Source organism: Ctenopharyngodon idella, chromosome 19, assembly GCF_019924925.1.
Source record: "Ctenopharyngodon idella isolate HZGC_01 chromosome 19, HZGC01, whole genome shotgun sequence".
Classification (NCBI taxonomy): domain Eukaryota; kingdom Metazoa; phylum Chordata; class Actinopteri; order Cypriniformes; family Xenocyprididae; genus Ctenopharyngodon; species Ctenopharyngodon idella.
In genome coordinates, this window is record NC_067238.1 from 10,622,467 (window position 1) to 10,641,059 (window position 18,593).

Genomic DNA, 18,593 nt, shown 5'->3' on the forward strand with positions numbered 1-18,593 from the left:
TGAATGCCTAATTAGGCAGAAAGTTTGTTTATAGATTGTATTACTTAGTATCGGATTTGTGGATATCTGCGACAAACAGACGTCATATGCTTTTCCAAAAACTCTTCAGCTGGCGAGTTCACACTGGAGGTTTCCCGTCTTTCCCTCAGAGGTTATCGGCAAGACTTTGTATGAACTCTCTCACGTCATTCACATAAGGACAGGATAGAAGGTTATCGCCTGTTATTTCCTTGTTCTCCACCGGCTGTTGCTGTGCCTGTCTGATCCTTTGGCCTGGTGTGCTGACCAACTCACACACATCCTGTATGCTATTTCATTCATTGAGCATATATCAACAACACAAACTTATATACAGATACTTTTTGTATCTGACTTTCAAGAATTTTATTATTATTAATAATAATAAATGCTTCAAACCTATTTGTTATAGACTATAGCAGAGATTTTTACAACAGACCTTTCAGTATGGACCACAATAGCACCTCTCTAGGGTCAAATGCAAAAACTTTTTTTAGGGTTATTTAAATTACAATAAATTAATTTTCTAAAAACCATCTTGCTCACTCTCATGAGAATGAGAACTCTTATTAATGATACTTTGAGTCGATAGGGTTCTGTTTTAGCCTTTCAACCCCCCAAATACCATTTCATTCAGCGATATTTGTGTATTCTATCTAATAAAGTATCTGTTACATGAATGATCTGTAAATGAACTGTCCAAATGAATTCATATACAGTATATGAATGTGTATGTGTGTGTGTGTGTACAGGTTTGGCTATACTTGTGAGGGCCAAATGTCCTTATATAGTGAAATATTATAACAACTGACTAGTGAGGACATTTGATCCTCACTAATTAAAAGGGCTTATCAGCAAATATATATTTGTTTAAATCTAGTGTTTTGCACATGTTTCTGTGATGGGTAGAGGTTGGGTTAGGTGATAGAATATATCATTAACCTGATATAAAATAAATGGAAATCGATTCAATGTCCTTACTAATATAATGAAACAAATATGTGTGTGGTTCAGGTATTCCCTACATTGTGGGTACATTTTTTGGACATTAAAACAGCTTATCATTTTTTATTTTTTAATGTAAAAATGCAGGTTTACTGTGAGGGATGTGTTTAGGGTTAGGGTTAGAATATATAGTTAGTACAGTAGCCTTAAAGTCATTATGTCTATGGAAAGTCCCCATAAAAGATGGAAACCCAACATGTGTTTGTGTTATATCTATTATTATCCACCTGCAAATACATTGTGTATTTGTATTGGTGTGTACATTGCAGCAGCTGCAGCATATGTAACTGATCTTTGTGAGATGTATAAGATTTCATGTTACGTGTGTCACGCAGCATGGGGAGTTGGTAAATAGTGCTGAGGCAGGACAGAACATTCTAAAGAGCTGGACGTGTCTTGGAACACAGTGTACAAACCTGTGAGTTTGTGTGTGTGTGGTTGTGTGTGAGAGAGCAATAGGCTTTCAAAGTTGTTTTAGTGAGATATCTAAACCCAACTGTCCCTTAACACTCCCTAAACAAAAACTACAGCTTTCAAAATAAAACATAACAGTCTACACGATGAATCGGGCACACAAACATACAAATCTCAACTGTGGGGAAAATAATGGGTGGGCAGAAGGTTCAGTAAACAGAAACGCCAGATAAGGACAATGCTGACGAAGCTACATTGATTATAATTTCCTCATTTCTCTTCTCGTTGTTTTCATCAGAGCATTACACCAATAGCAGGACAGAGGGTTGGAATTCAGTAACCATTAAGAAAAACATCCTCCCTGAGAGTTAAAGAGACAGAAATAAAGATATGTTTGTCTGTATTAATTAATCAAACATAAATATCTGAAATATCTTTCAGGAAACTACGTAGATGTTATAAGCAAAATGAACTGGCTGTCCAAGTGTTACCTTCTGGGGATTTATGTTAACAACAGCAAGCTTTTTAGAGTTTTATGTTAAAGGGTTAGTTCACCCAAAAATGAAAATTCGGTCATTTACTCACCCTTATGTCATTCCAAACACGCAAGACTTTTGTTCACCTTCTGAACACAAATGAAAATCTTTTTAATGAAATCTGAGAGCATACTCCATTGACAACATACGCAACTACTACTTTCAAGCTCCAGAAAGGTAGTAAAGACATCATTAAAGTAATCCATGTGACTCCAGTAGTTTACCTCAATTTTATGAAGAGACGTGAGTGCTTCGTTTGCACAAAAAAACATAATTTACCACTTTATTTACAAAACATTAATCTCCAATGCACATTATAGATTAATATTTTGTGAAGTGGTAGTTGCCTAGGCTGTCAATGGAGGGACAGAAAACTGTCAGGTTTCATTAAAAAGATCTTCATTTGTGTCCCAAAGATTAATGAATGTCTTACGGGTTTACGAGTGAGTAGGCCTAATTAAAGGGTTCACCCAAAAATGAAAATTCTGTTATTTATTACTCACCCTCGTGTCGTTCCACATCCGTAAGACCTTCGTTCATCTCCGGAACACAAATTAAGATCTTTTTGATGAAGTCTGAGAGGTTTCTGTCCCTCCATAGAGATCCAACGCAACTACCACTCCAAGGTCCAGAAAGGTAGGAAAAATACAAAGCACTCCATGTGACTCCAGTGGCTTAAACTCAATTTTATGAAGGGACATGAGTGCTTTGGTTGTGCAAAAAAAACATAAGTGACCATTTTATTTACAAAATAATTGTGACGAGGAGGCCGGGTGAGAGCCGTGAGGGAACGGCGCGAGGCCGGTGACGCGAGTGATAATGAGTGTCAGCTGCGCGTTGCACCGGTCTCGAGTCTCTCACGGAGGAGCTCCGGAAGCATAAAAGGGGAGTGACGACAGTGAAGGACGAGAGAGGACCAGGCCTGGACTTTATTTTATGTTTTATTATGTTTGTGTGGCCGGCAGACGTCTGTGAGGGTCTGCCGGCATTACTTTCGTTTTGTTATTTGTTTACTTAATATTAAAGTTATGTTGGAAGGTTCGCCGGTTCCCGCCTCCTTCTTCCCGTATCTATGAACTGCGTTACATTGGTGCCGAAGCCCGGGAGGAAGGAGGGATATGCTGTCGGAGAGCCCTCGCTGCTGAGGGGGATCGCGGTGCTGCGGAGTTCGGGCAGCGCGGGAGTGTGAAGACCGCGAGTGGCTGCCCGAGGCAGTGGTGCTGGATCGTTTATCAACAGGTAGGACGGAGAGCTCGCTGCCGTGCTTCTGGGACGAGGTGGGGTGGCTGCCGTCCAAGAGGGAGCGGAGGAGTCGCCGCCGTTCGCCGTGGGCCGGAGCCTGCTGCCGTCCGCCATGAAGGGGTGGAGCAGGGAACGGGGGACTCGCTGCCTGCTGCCCTCAGCCAGAGGAGCCATCGCCGGCCGCCAGGGGGCGGAGGAGGATCGAGCCATCCACCGAGCATCCAGTACCATCGCATGGCACCGCAAGGAAGAGCCTCTCGGCTGGCTGAGGACCGAGCGGCAGTGTGTCAGGGAACCGGACCAAGAATTTTTTTTCTTCTTTCTTTTCCTTTTTCCTCTCTTCCCTCTCTCGTCTGTCGCTCCCTGTGCTTCCGTCTCCTTTTCTCTCGTCTCGTCTGTCCTTACCCCCAGGTGCTGCGGCCGCCGAGACTGGCCCCCGGGGGGAGTAGAGCGCAGTCTCGGGAGTACCCCCCGGCCTGCGAGGGGCGATGGGGGTATGTGGCGAGCAGGGCGGGCGAGGGCCGTGAGGGAACGGCGCGAGGCCGGTGTGCGTTGCACCGGTCTCGAGTCTCTCACAGAGGAGCTCCGGAAGCATAAAAGGGGAGCGACGACAGTGAAGGACGAGAGAGGACCAGGCCTGGACTTTATTTTATGTTTTATTATGTTTGTGTGGCCGGCAGACGTCCGTGAGGGTCTGCTGGCATTACTTTCGTTTTGTTATTTGTTTATTTAATATTAAAGTTATGTTGGAAGGTTCGCCGGTTCCCGCCTCCTTCTTCCCGTATCTACGAACTGCGTTACATTTGTGCCGAAGCCCGGGAGGAAGGAGGGACATGCTGTCGGAGAGCCCTCGCTGCTGAGGGGGATCGCGGTGCTGCGGAGTTCAGGCAGTGCGGGAGTGTGAAGACCGCGAGCGGCTGCCCGAGGCAGTGGTGCTAGATCGTTTATCAACAGGTAGGACGGAGAGCTCGCTGCCGTGCTTCTGGGACAAGGTGGGGTGGCTGCCGTCCAAGAGGGAGCGGAGGAGTCGCCGCCGTTCGCCGTGGGCCGGAGCCTGCTGCCATCCGCCATGAAGGGGTGGAGCAGGGAACGGGGGACTCGCTGCCAGCTGCCCTCAGCCGGAGGAGCCATCGCCGGCCGCCAGGGGGCGGAGGAGGATCGAGCCATCCACCAAGCATCCAGTACCATCGCATGGCACCGCAAGGAAGAGCCTCTCGGCTGGCTGAGGACCGAGCGGCAGTGTGTCAGGGAACCGGACCAAGAATTTTTTTTCTTCTTTCTTTTCCTTTTTCCTCTCTTCCCTCTCTCGTCTGTCGCTCCCTGTGCTTCCGTCTCCTTTTCTCTCGTCTCGTCTGTCCTTACCCCCAGGTGCTGCGGCCGCCGAGACTGGCCCCCGGGGGGAGTAGAGCGCAGTCTCGGGAGTACCCCCCGGCCTGCGAGGGGCGATGGGGGTATGTGACGAGCAGGGCGGGCGAGAGCCGTGAGGGAACGGCGCGAGGCAAAGGAGTCTCTCACAAAGGAGCTCCGGAAGCATAAAAGGGGAGCGACGACAGTGAAGGACGAGAGAGGACCAGGCCTGGACTTTATTTTATGTTTTATTATGTTTGTGTGGCCGGCAGACGTCCGTGAGGGTCTGCTGGCATTACTTTCGTTTTGTTATTTGTTTATTTAATATTACAGTTATGTTGGAACGTTCGCCGGTTCCCGCCTCCTTCTTCCCGCCTCCTTCTTCCCGTATCTACGAACTGCGTTACAATAATATTTTCCAAAGCATGTTCGCGCAACAGTGCCAGCTCTCGCGTGAACAAAATGTATGCGTCGAGAACAAACGGCAACCTCCCCAGTTTCTCTTGAAGCCAATATGGAAGTGACTTAAACTTAAATTCATCGACTGGCCGCTAGGGACAGGCTCCAAAAGAGAGCAGAATCTCATTGAGCCCCATGTTAAAATGCCCAACTTTACAGCAGAAAAAAACATGTTTACAGCCTGGTACAAATTGTGGTTTTGGTCTTTACAGCTAATTTTGCCTTTTTACTGTGAGGGGGGTGAATTTTTTTATAACTCATCCATTTAAATTATATTAAGCCTTAAAGGTCCGCATAATTAAGGGCGTGGCCACTTGAGTGACAGGTGGATTGCTGCTGATGTCTGTCACCTCAGCTAATTTCCTGCCACGGAACTTGGCATCTTTGCTGTGTTTGTGCTTTTTTCGGGATTATTTCATACAATTATCAAATAATATGGCTTGTTGTGCGGTTAATGGTCGAGACAGATGTACGCCTTTGTACATGTGCACACATGCGGAAGATAAACAGAACCCACGTTGTTGGATCGTCTTGGCATTGGCTAAAAGTTTTGTTTGTCAGATTTACTACAATGACAACGGCTGGAGAATATGCCTCTCAAGACACCACAAAATCCTACAGCACTGCTTGTATATTATAACTAAAACTGCACTGTTTTGAAAAATTATACTTTGGACGTGGGCTCATTTGTTTGTGAGAGTCCAATGTATACGATCGTATACACTTTTACAACATAAACAGATTGCTCTGTTTATGTTGGTGATCAGATTGCATAATTTCTTGACGAACAATGATGAAGAAATGAGATGCAAACAATGGACAATATATCAATATTTCATGGATTTAACGCTTTTGTGGCCAAAAAGTGCTGTTGGATATTTTTCAATGGACACTCATGGACATTTTACCCAAGTACGACGGATTGGATTCATCTCGTGATCGCTATTTCATTACAAAGGTATGAAGTCCGGTTTTGATTTTGTGTGTTGTCAATTGCTCACCTGACACAAATTACAATATTACTGTTGCTGGAGCATCTATATCGTAAAACAGGCACTGTAGATTGACAGTAAACCCTAGAACTTTTAAATGATATAACCTGTTATCTTTATTAATATTTTAGATACTATCTAAAATAGATAGATAGCTCCTTAGCCTGAGCTAACTTGGTCATGTCACGCTAGGCGGGCATCGTTTCAGCAACCAGGCACCTCAGTTCCAACCACGTCCCGCACTCTTTGCCCATTTTCAGTTATCCAGGAGTGACGCGCTGCCAATATGGCGACGGCCCACTTTAGGCTTAAAAAAATGCTCTTCAGAAACAATTTGTTTCATGTAACCTGGTTTCTTTAGTTTCTACGTTATCTGAGGGCAGTGCATAAAGCAAGCAGCAAATACAGCCTATATGTCATGCGAATAGATCCAGATCTCACAATGATCTTTATCTTCAATAAAACGGTCACATCTGTTCCACAATTATCTTTCAACGAGGTAGTCACAGGCTATGACCCCATTTCTCCTCCCTCACACTAATTTACTAACAGACTCTCCATTTAACAGAAGCTTTTCAGTAAAGGTCATTGTGTCATCTTTGCTGTAAATGCATAGAATACCACCTGAGCCTGCTAATACTCCAGTGCTGCGCGCGCACTTTCTCAGACATCTCTGAGGGGGAAAAAAGCAAATAAGACATCAAAAGTGTTCTGACGTGACGTTCATCATTTAAAACCAGTGATGCGACAGAGACCTCTGGTGGAAAGTTATGGCATTTTCAAGACGCCTAGACGCATTATTGACAGTGAAAGTTGAGAAGCATTGATATTATATGACAAATCCCCCAAGTTCCACAAGTAATAGCCTACCATAATAAGGATGCAATCTGGACAAGCGTCGCAAAAATCGTGAATGTGCAAGTTATGTGTTTTTTGTTATACGCACTTAAAATCTGTGCATCGTGTTGCGAGTGAGACAACTGAACACATTTCTGATTGGTTAGCTGTGATTTGTGACGAATTGTGTCGCGTTGCGTCGCTCGTGGACGTGGTGTTTATGCGCGGATATGAACCAATGGAATCTGGCCATATATAGCCTAGTCCTATAGCTCTGACAAGTATTTACAAGCCTCTGCCTTTCTCAGTGGCGGTGAAAGTGAAATTACTGTGGAAAAGTCGCTTTGCGCAAACAAAGGGTTCAAGCCTTGCTCTGTGAATTGCACGGAAAAATTTGGTAAGAAACATACAGTCGCCATTGCAATGATCGTCAGCCTAAGTTAACAGCAATCACTTTCATGTTGTGAACTGAAATGGTCAGAATTTCTGGTCTGTCGTCATCATATACATGACTAGTGTGAGGCAGCAAAATACAAACATTTATCAAGTATGTATAAATTTATTTATATCAAGTGTCTAGCAATATTGTCATATGAAATATATGTGCTAGAATGCAAGTTTCTTTTAGCAATCAAATGTAATATTTAAAATGCCAGATGAATCAGTTAGGCTTTACATTATTAGTAATTCAGGTGTATTGAATGAATTCTCACATCGGTAAATTTCATATTTGTGAAGGAAACAACAGCACTTCTTGCATCTTGTGCTCTGAAATATAAAGGTTAGATTAAGGAACGGATCCATGTCTGGATTTTCTTTGTAGGACAAAATATGAAATGCAAAGTAAATGACTGTTGAGTTTCAGCTAAATTGTTCCAGTTCAGAAAGGTACTGGAGACATTTAATTAGGGCATAAACTGTTTTTACATATTTCCTAAAGTTTTTTTTAGTCAACACTTTTGACAAATCTTTTTTAGGATGGATATGTTTGAAGATTACTGTATAATAACTCAGGAGGACCTGGAAGATCTTAAAGAATCCATATCTACTCAGGATCTCCCATCAGCGATAAACACGATCAAAGAATACCTCAAACAGCAAGATCTTGTAGAACTTAACATTGGTGTGACGGGAGAGTCAGGTTCTGGAAAGTCCACGTTTGTCAATGCATTCAGGGGTTTAGGGGATGAAGACGAAGGCTCTGCTAAAACTGGCCCAGTAGAAACCACTATGGAGGCTGAAGTTTACCTTCACCCTAAGTACAAAAATGTGAAAGTGTGGGATCTTCCTGGCATCGGAACACCAAACTTCAAAGCCAATGAGTATCTTGAACTGGTTCAGTTTGAACGCTATGATTTTTTCATCATCATTGCTTCGGATCGGTTCAGAGAATGCCACACTCAGCTGGCCAAAGAGATAAAGAACATGGGGAAAAAGTTTTATTTTGTTCGTTCTAAGATTGACTCAACCATTACTGCTGAGAAGAGGAAGAAGAACTTTGACCTGAGAAAGACACTGGATACCATCCGAGAGGATTGTGAAAATGGTTAGTTATCCAATTAATGACATGACAATATTTTGGCTAGAAAACAGATCACATTGTCTTTAATATTATGCTGCACACTAAGTAAAAATATTTTCTAAATTTGTATATAAAAATATGCTGTAAATAATACACTATAAATAGCCTATATAATGACATAAAAATAATTTGACAAAACACATAATTATGTAATCTGTAATACTGCTTTATGCCTTTTTAATTCTGCTAGGTCTGAAAAAGATTGGTATAGAGGATCCTGTTGTCTTCCTGATCTCTGGTTGGGAGCTCGGCAAGTATGATTTAAATCAGCTGCAGGAGAGGATGGAGAAAGAGCTTCCACAGCATAAGAGACGTGTGCTGATGTTGGCTTTGCCAAATATTACACACAAGATTAATGAGAAAAAGAAGAAAGTGTTTGAGGACAACATTGCAAAAGTAGCCTTCCTGTCTGCTTGTGTGGCTACAGTTCCTCTTCCTGGTCTTTCATTTGCTGTGGATTTAGCTATTGTTAAACAACAGACAGAAATGTACTACAGTGCGTTTGGTCTGGATGATACATCCCTACAGATGCTCTGTGAGAAATCTGGTCAGAGCATAGAAGAACTGAAGAGTCAGATGAAGTCTCCTCTGCGTTTTGGGATAAACCCAGCTTCAATATTAACTTTACTGGGTGCTGCATCCCTGACTGTGGCTGAAGATGTAGTTGAGTATGTTATAAGTGTCATACCTATTATCGGCTCTGTGGTGGCAGGAGGAATGTCCTATATGACAGTCTCAATAATGCTGAAGAGAGCTCTGAATGACATAGCAGAAGATGCCAGAAATCTGCTAATGGCTTCACTGGAGACTGAAGTGTAAATGTAAAATGTGACAGGTTTAATGGTCTATTCAACAGAATTTATACTATTAGGATGTTTACAAATAAAAAAAGAAATCAACTGACATGACATGGTGCAAAACTTCTAATGATCTGTTTCATTTTTTTCCATCACAAAAAACAAACAAACAGCTGTTTTAACAGGGGTTTGTAGACTTTTTATATCCACTGGCCTATATAGCCTACTCATGATACACAAATCTACATACATTCTCCACTGCAAACTGGTCCCTCTACACATTTTACTATTTTACCATCATTTTCATTTGGAAAGATACATTGAGTTGCGTACCCTTTCCACAACCATGAAAGACCGCTTATTAAACTGAATTCTCATTGGAAATCCTCATATATTAATCATCAAATGTACGCTGACTGAACATTGATTTTGACAAATCCCTTAAGTCCCACAAGGAATACCTTAATAAGAATGTCGTATAGAGAAGCGTCGCACAAATCGTGAAAATACAATTCTTACGCTCACGAAGCTTTGCTATTTGTTAATGTATGTGGTTACGTTTCTACCACAATTCTGCGCGTGCATGATCATATTTTGAGCGCGCAAAAGGGCATTTCGCACGCGCGTGAACTGGGTTTTGCAGAGAAATGTTCGTCTCGCAAATAAAAAAAATAAGAGAGAGAGCGCACGCAAACAGAGACAAGTCGTACTCAAGCCTTTCTGATTAGTTGCGTTTTGGTTAGTAAATGTTGATCATGCGCAGATGTCAGCAAATGGAATAGCAAATTCGGAATAAATAGGACTACGTGTCTCGTCACTGTGGTTATTTATAGCTGTAAAAGTGAAAGTGTTTTTGTATGGATCTCGCTCCGCTGTTGTTCAGTTTTCCTTGTTCCTGGAAACGTTTATTTTTGCGCAAGTAGTTTTTCATTTCAATATTCTTGCTGTGTGGACTGACTGCTAAGAAGAATTTGGTTAGAATGATGCAGCCTACTTGTCTCTATTGCAATGTATATTTACAGTTGACAGCAATCTCATTTAGTTAGGCCTGTACACAGAAGTGTGAGCCGACAGAAACGATTATCGAATGTAAATTGTATTTAAAACCTATTTAAACGCTGTGAAAGGCATTTGTGAGAATTTTTTTTCTTCTTTTAGCAAACAAATCTAACACTAAAACTACGGCGCTTCTATTCTTGCGTCTCGTCCTCGGAGTCGGAAACTCAAAAGTGAGACTGAAAAAGGTAAGGTCTTTCTATGGTATTCATTTTTAGTCAGATTAAATGTAATGTAACTCCAGAAGCGCTATTACATCCCAATATTTTGAATAGGGTAAAAGTACAATGGGCCAGATAACGCTGAAGTGTAAAATGTTAAGATTTAATATCAGCTATTAACAATCAGCTGTTTATTGTCACAGTAATAACTGCCATAAATCAACTGATATTGTCGTTTGTTAAAGTGGGCAGGGCAAATCATTTTACAAAACTTAAAATTAATGCAAAAAAGTAAGGTTTTATGCACATCTTGGTCACAAAATTATCTGTTATTATCGGGAGTTTCTGCTGAAATGCGCATGTAAAACCGTTCAGATATTAGAATTTAAACCATAACATAATTTAGCCTATACATGAGGTGCATACTTGTATTTGGGAGAAGATGCATATGAACCTAGAAATGATAATAAAAAGATAAATGAACAACAAACCAAACAAAAAATACTCTGATGACCAAACATTATGACCACCTGCCTAAAAAGCTGTTGGTCCTTCGCACGCTGTCAAAACAGCGCCGACCTGCCAAGGCGTGGACTCTACAAGACCCCTGAAGGTGTCCTGCAGTATCTGGCACCAAGACATTAGCAGCAGATCCTCCAAGTCCTGTAGATTACGAGGTGGAGCTGCCGAGGATCAAACTTATTGGTCCAGCACATCCCACCGATGCTCAATTGGATTGAGATCTGGTGAATCTGAACTCTTTGTCATGTTCCTCAAACCATTCCTGAACATTGTGTGCAGTGTGGCAGGCTTCATTATCCTGCTAAAAGAGGCCACTTCCACCAGGGAACACTATTGTTATGAACCTGGTCTGCAACAATGTTTGTAATTATTTACTTTCCTCTGCCACTTATTACAGATGGGATTTTAAAATAGCAAAAGGGAAAGTGTCTTGTCTTTTTAATGAGTGTTGTTCTTCTTGTGTCTTCTGTACAAAATTTAAAAAACTGAACCAAATTAGTTTCATCTTATACAGACGCCCTAGAATATGTGATTCTTGGTCTATTGTGCCATGCACACAAAACATAGTCACAAATAATTTAGAACAATTTACAAGCATTGTATACTGATTATTAAGAGAAGTTTTACACAGGATTTCTGTTTTGGGGATGATAGCAAAGGTCATACATAAATTCAGAATCAAATTAATGTATGGGGTGCAGGGAAAGTCTCCTATGTGGCCTTTTTGGAACACCTTAGCTGCGTCCCAATTCAGAGGCTGCATCCTTCGAAGGCCGATTGCGCCACAGCGGCACGACAAAGGCTGTCTCAATTCGAAGGCTCCTTCAAATGCATCCTCCATGCGTCCTTTGTTTCCCGTGAAATGAAGGATACAATAGTTGGATCCTTCGCAGCCTTGCCTATCCTAGAATTAATTGCGCACCAGTGACAACTGGATCTTTTTGAGAGAAATTGCTGAATTTCACATTGGTTCAACCGTTAAAGCGGTTCAAAAATTTGACATATCTCACTATGATGCGATTATATATAGTTTATACTCTTTATTATATACAGAAATGGACATGGTGAACATATTTAGACAGTTTGTGAACCCTGTTTTGTTTTGTTTTCAGTTTAATATAACATTCAAAAAAGTCCAGTACAAAAGTTAGTCATTCAACGGCAGCTGTCACAGTTGCTATGTGACAAGAACAGTCCTCAGTAGGCTGGACCATCCCATTTAAAGGGGTAGTTCACACAAAAATGAAAATTCTGTCATTAATTACTCACCCTCATGTCGTTCCACACCCGTAAGACCTTCGTTCATCTTCGGAACACAAATTAAGATATTTTTGATGAAATCCGAGAGGTATATGACTTGTCCATAGATAGCAATGTAATCAACACTTTCAAGGTCCAGAAAGGTACTAAAGACATCGACATGACTGCAGTGGTTCAACCTTAATGTTATGAAGCGACGAGAATACTTTTTGTGCGCAAAAACAAAACAAAAATAACAAATTTATTCAACAGTCTCTTCTCTTCCCTGTCATTATCCTTACGCAGGTGATGCAGTAAGCACAGTGAAGGCTTCCGTGTTTACATCCGAATGCTCAGTATTGGCCAAAGCTGATCACGTGAGCAGCACGACGCTTGCGTGTGATGCTGACGCAAGAGCCGGCCAATAATGAGTCAGCGTTCTGATGTAGCAGAGGTGTAAAGTATATGAGTAAATGTAATTAGTTACTGTACTTAAGTATCTTTTTGGCTACTTTGTAATTGTACTGAGTATCAAAGATATTAGCAAGTTTTACTCTCTACTTGACTGCATTTTTGAGCAAGTAAATGTACTTTTTACTCCAGTACATTTGTGATGAGTAATGCAATTACACATTACACATTTTGCATGGCACCTAACTTTTTCTGCAGCGTTTTGTTTCTGATATAAAGAAGCGATACTGCCATCTAAGGACATTGAAGGTACTTGTGCGTTTTGCCTTAACTCACCCAAACTTGTCAGCAAGGCTACTTTACGTGAATGCAAGTGTATTAGCAGGTAGTTGCTGAATCGCAGGTGTTTGATTTAGGAGATGAGGTTATGACTGCAGCTGGTGATGAGGATGAAACCAGCACATCAAGTGCAAGTAGACTTAGACTATTTAATTTTACTTAACACTATTTTATTTATCCGCTATATTGACGAGACCTTTTTGACGGATATTGGTTTACTTTTGGCCTTTTTGTGCACTTGAGCTGAACTGAGACTTGAGAGTTTGTAGACATTTAAAAGGTTGTTGTGTCGACCTTGATTTATTGCAATATTGAGGTGTTCAAAATAAACATGATTTCTCATCTTACAAATTAATTGCTTCTTATTTTCACCGGCATGCCTCTCAGGTGTTCAGGACTAGTGCATCTTTGAGCCTACATTCAGCATGAGTAAAATACTTAAGTACTGTTAAAATCAGATACTTTAAGACTTTTACTCAAGTCATATTTGAATTGGTGACTTGTAACGTGTAATGGAGTCATTTTCGATGTAAGGTATCTGTACTTTTACTCAAGTATGGTTTTCAGGTACTCTTTACACCTATAATATTGTTGAATAAAGATATTGTTGAATAAAGTCCTTATTTAAAAAAGTATTCTCGTCACTTTATAAAATTAAGGTTGAACCACTTTAGTCACATGGACTGTTTTAATGATGTGTTTAGTACCTTTCTGGATCTTGAAAGTGTTGATTACATTGCTGTCTATGGCGATTCATATACCTCTCGGATTTCCTCAAAAATATCTTAATTTGTGTTCCGAAGATGAACGAAGGTCTTACAGGTGTGGAACAACAATGAGTAATTAATGACAGAATTTTCATTTTTGGGCGAACTAACCCTTTAACAACGCTCAGTCCGACCTTCATGGCCTTCGAAGCCGTGGTCTTTGAAGTCAGAGTCCTTAGAAGGATGCAGCCTTTGAATTGGGACATAGCCTATAGCCAACATAGCCAACCTTACCCGTTTGCCACTGGAGGGTGCTCCAGGCTGTATTCTTGTGGTGTGCATGTTCCTGAAAAGAAATAGGCCCTGTCCCAAATGGTACACTTCATGTGCACTTACAATAGCCACTGTGTGTGAGTGTCCGTTAAGTCCACAAGACCGTAGGGTGTCCCATTTGTCATTTTAGCTTTCAGAAGGGTGCTTGCGAGGGCCCCCTTTACTTCTACCTGGCAGTCAAAGCGGCATTACGCCACGAAAGTGTGGACTCGGAGGAAGACCGTGAGGGTTAAGGGTGCCATTTGGGAGGCAAGGCTGCGAAGGATCCATCTGTTGTATCCTTCATTTCATGGGAAGCTAAGGACGCATTTGGAGGCCGCATTTGAAAGAGCCTTTGATTTGGGACAGCCTTCATTGCGCCGCTGTAACGCAATTGGCCTTCGAATGTGGCCTCTGAATTGGGATAGAGCTATAATCAGTGGTACTGTATACTAGCATACTGATGCAAACATAATACAAATTCTCCAGTCCTAGTAAAGCCACTCCATCCGTGCCTCTGACTCTTGTTACTATGGTGATTAATGGCAGTGAAAGTGTTCCTTAGGTGGATCTTGCTCCTTTCAGCTTATTTATTTATTTTTTTATATTTTACATATTGAATCTGAAGACTAAGCAAAGTTAAATTAATCTTCTGTTTCAACAAAGAACAGCAAAGACATTAAATTGTCTATAAAAATTATATGGTTTACTGTTTCTTGCTGTAAAGGTGTTCTCAAATATGGAATAAAATACAAATATAAATACATTATAGCTGTAATAAACAATTATGGGTTGACTGAGCATATTAATGATGTCATGTACACTGCACAAAGCATGATTCAAATAGACAAATTTATTTATTTATTTTTTAAATTAATTTCTAATTATTTAAAATGTTATGCACAGATTTCATCTTTGAAAGGTGGAACTGTCATCATAATATAATGACTTTAGACTGGAGTCACTGGACTCTATACACCATAGAATATAAGGACACCAAGCTTGACTTTATGCTAATATGTAAAATGTTGTCATTGTTATCATGACAACATGTTTTTACATTAGTTTAACTCATCAAAATAAGTTCAGCAATTTCAACTTTTTTATATAAGTTATACAATTTTTTTTTTTTTTTTTTAAGTCAGTTTAATATAATTTAAGTTGAAATGGCTTATACAGCCAAGTTGACTGTACTTAAAATTTTAAGGCAGCAACTGAACTTTTTTTAACAGTATAGGTGGTATTGTAACCAAGGCATTAATTTGTGGCAATGATGCATATATGGAACTCTATACATTAAAAGAAATATGATGTTATGAGTGCTACCGTTATACAGTTCTTTTACCTCTGATGTTTTGACATGATTTGATAACTGGTCATATTCTCTCGTTCTTTTGCTTTGTCTTCAGAATGGATTCAGTAGGAGTGAATGTAATTGAAACTGCTGCTTTGGGGAGACCCTTCCAACTGGGTATGCTGTATGACTGCAGAAAAGATGCACTAATACCAGGTACCAAAACACACACACACATTCACACACATTGTGTTTTCATGTTTTATGGGGACTTTACATACACATAATGATTTTATGAAATTATTATTTTTTTTATCCCCAACCCTAAAGCTACCCCTAAACCTACCCATCACAGAAAACTTTCTGCATTTTTACATTTTCCAAAAACATAATTTAGTAGGGCTGGGTAAAAAATATCGATTTCTCGATTTTAATCGATTCTCATTTTTACGAACCGATATCGATTCTTAAATCCGCGTTAAGAATCGATATCGAAAAGCAGTAGGCGAGAGAATGAGTATGTCAGAATCCTTAGTATTCAAAAAAGAGTAGGCGAGAATTACCTGGGTGATGTCTGATTCTCGCGAGATTCAGACATGCATCTACTTAAAGTGCGTCCGAAACCGCCTACTTCTCTACTATATAGTAGGGGAAAAGCAGTAGGAGAGCGAATAAGTATGTCCGAAACCTCAGTAGGCGAGAAGTTCCCGGATGTCCTACTGCTTCCGCCCAGATTCTGAAGTGTTCCTCGATGGATACTTTTCTGTCCCAGGAGGCCACGGGAGAGGATACGTCATAATCGAAAAAGGAGGAGAAAAGCGACGCGGATGCTTTCAAATGTGAGTAAACACGGTTCCTTGTGTTAAAATCGCATTTGTAGAGTAAACTGTTGAAGTGTTGAAGGTGTAAAGACGCTAGACAGTATAGTATAGTTGTGATTTTGCTGTAAAAACACGTTTTATTATGTACAGATAACGGGAGCTTCAGTAAACATACGTTCGTCTCCAAAGTGGATTTACATGAATTCTAAACCATATACATGCTTACTAAATGTTTATTTAACATCTGACAGGAAAATCCAAGTTTGTTTTGCTGGTTTCTGTTCATACTATGGAGCCCAACTTTCATAAGCTTCAAAAGCATCATAAAATAATGTCATGAAGCTTCTGGAAGTCAGGTTCCATTGACTGATATTGTATGAACAGCATGAACCAGCAGGACAAACTCACCTTTTGTGTTCTGAAAAAAAAAAAAAAAAAAAAAAAAATGAACACAGCATGAAGGTGAGTAAATAATGACTGAATTTACATGTTTGTGTGAACTAAACCTTTATGCCCCCAAATAGAAATTGTATGAAATGTATGTATGCATTTATATTATAGTAGTACCTTGAAAAAGTAAGAAATAAGCAGCTTTATTGAGTGTTTGTGACCAAGACACTAACAAAAAAGGATTTACAAAAATCAAATTTACATTTGGCAGATGCTGTTATCCAAAGTGACTTACAGTGCTCTTATTACAGGGAAGATCCCCATGGACCAACCTGGAGTGAAGTGTCTTGATCAAGGACACACTGGTGGTGACGACTGTGGAGATCGAACCAGCAACCTTCTGCTTACCAGCTCAGTGATTTAGCCCACTACACCACAAAAGTGATGAAGCTATAACAAAAATATGAAATGAAATATGGCAAGAAATAATGCTGACATGAATGAATTGTAAAACATTTTAATCAGTTTAAATGTTTTACAGGTAGTCTTGCTCATGGAGAGCACACAAATGTTTGGAGCAGACACAGCAGCAGTCAGATTGTCCCGCACATCTTCTCCCATTCTTGCTTCAAGGTTGTGGGGTTCAGGGGTCCATCATCATCATCTTCCTCATCCTCTGGATCAACGATGTCCCCATTGAGAAGAGCAGCAGTGAGGGACATGATGGATGGCAAAGACAGGTGAAGGTGTTCACGGTGGTCAGCTGCTTCATCAAAATAAAGCTGCAGAATGGGCACAGCTGTAATGAGATGGCAGTAGGATGTGGGGATCACCGCCTGCAAATACATGATTGTTAGAACAATAAGTTTGAATAAAGCTTTGTTTCATGTGTTATTTACTTGTATACGCATTTATTTATTGTCATTGTTACTTTTATTAATTCTTTTACTTTTTTTTTATTAATTATGCTATTATTATCAGTAAATTTATATATATATATTTTATTACTTCATGCATTAATTCATTGCTTGACTGTAAATTGAGATGTATTCACATCAGCTGTATTTGTCTAGTGTGTATTCATGCACAGCTATGTCATATGATAAAACATTACATTTAGCTTGTTTTACTAAAGAAGTAAAATGAAAAGTTTTGGTCAGCATTTATCATTATTATTGTGTGTAAGTGTTGGGGTGTGCTAGCAAAGCAATTCATTCTGGGGTAATCTTAATTTTTAAGTAGTTTATACTTACATTTTTTTGAGTATAAAATCAGTCTTCAAAGGCGAGATCTTTGAGCAGCTGTCTGACGTCTTTGTGCAGACATTGCTAACACTGAGGAAATCTGTACTAGGTAGGGTTGTCGAGTTACTGGTGCTGTGAGGTGTTAGTGCACCTGTTGCTCATATCTTTATTTTTATTGCAGGACCTATAATTACATACAAGATCAGGGAAAATACCATGGTTGTATCTTTAACAATGAACAATAATAATGACAAAAAAAAAAAAAAACATAAATATGGGTTTGTATACATCATAGTTTGAGATTATATACACAGACAAAAAGCATGATGATGAGGTTAAATATTTTTGAATACATCATCATAATGCATAAAAAGTATTCTTTGTTTGTTTGTTTATTTATAAGCCTGAGGGATTAAATTAGAGCTAATTCAACAAGAAAAAGAGGAGAACATAAAGGAGATTTATGCCACTTTTGAGTGTGGATGAACATTTTTGCATATAAAATAAAGAAATTAACAACATATTCACGCGAATTTGGGTTTTCGTAACAAAAAATAAACCCAAAATATATTAGTTGTACTACAATCACAAAATTAATGGGCAGCTGTTTCTTCAACAAGACCACAAAATGAGAAAGTTTAATCAATATCAAGATATTTACAGATAGATGAATTAAACCTGTCACTCATATCTTTTATATGAGTGACAGGTATAAGAGCTAGTGTCAAGGCCCAGCACACTTCTTGAATGGTGCCAGTTTTCACAATTCATTTCACAATGGTAAGTGTCACTTTGTAATGGTTTGTGGCATTTTCTCTCATGCTAATTTAAAATTATATAAAATACCTGACAGTTATTGGTATAGTGG

At 39.9% G+C, this 18,593-nt stretch overlaps 1 protein-coding gene and 2 long non-coding RNA genes across 7 annotated transcripts in view; 2 read left to right on the plus strand and 1 right to left on the minus strand.

The window, feature by feature from the left end:
* Positions 1-7,044: 7,044 nt before the first annotated feature.
* Positions 7,045-9,335, plus strand: LOC127500621 (interferon-inducible GTPase 5-like). 2 transcript variants are annotated; one of them, XM_051871917.1, is made up of 3 exons: positions 7,045-7,397; positions 7,828-8,396; positions 8,623-9,335. In XM_051871917.1, the coding sequence occupies exons 2-3, from the start codon at positions 7,829-7,831 to the stop codon at positions 9,249-9,251; spliced, it is 1,197 nt and encodes a 398-aa protein (XP_051727877.1). In that variant the 5' UTR covers positions 7,045-7,397; position 7,828; the 3' UTR covers positions 9,252-9,335. The 2 variants fall into 2 exon arrangements, with proteins under 2 accessions (XP_051727877.1, XP_051727876.1); XM_051871916.1 differs by having other exon boundaries at positions 7,048-7,247.
* LOC127500625 (uncharacterized) overlaps positions 7,931-18,593 on the minus strand; it is a 34,071-nt gene continuing 23,408 nt past the window's right edge. Inside the window, exon 3 of the long non-coding RNA XR_007926372.1 lies at positions 7,931-8,098. This is a non-coding gene — a long non-coding RNA (uncharacterized LOC127500625). The remainder of the gene's footprint in view (positions 8,099-18,593) is intronic.
* LOC127500624 (uncharacterized) lies at positions 9,825-17,630 on the plus strand. Of its 4 annotated transcripts, none has more exons than XR_007926370.1 (4): positions 9,825-10,203; positions 10,388-10,473; positions 15,386-16,922; positions 17,023-17,630. It is a non-coding gene; the product is annotated as an uncharacterized LOC127500624 (long non-coding RNA). The 4 variants fall into 4 exon arrangements; XR_007926369.1 differs by having other exon boundaries at positions 9,827-10,473; positions 15,386-16,109; positions 16,793-16,922; XR_007926371.1 differs by having other exon boundaries at positions 9,953-9,967.

Coding starts and splice junctions, on each gene's coding strand:
- LOC127500621 (XM_051871917.1), top strand. CDS start 7,829: ATGGATATGTTTGAAGATTACTGTATAATAACTCAGGAGGACCTGGAA. Junction 8,397..8,622: donor CCGAGAGGATTGTGAAAATG/GTTAGTTATCCA, acceptor TAATTCTGCTAG/GTCTGAAAAAGATTGGTATA.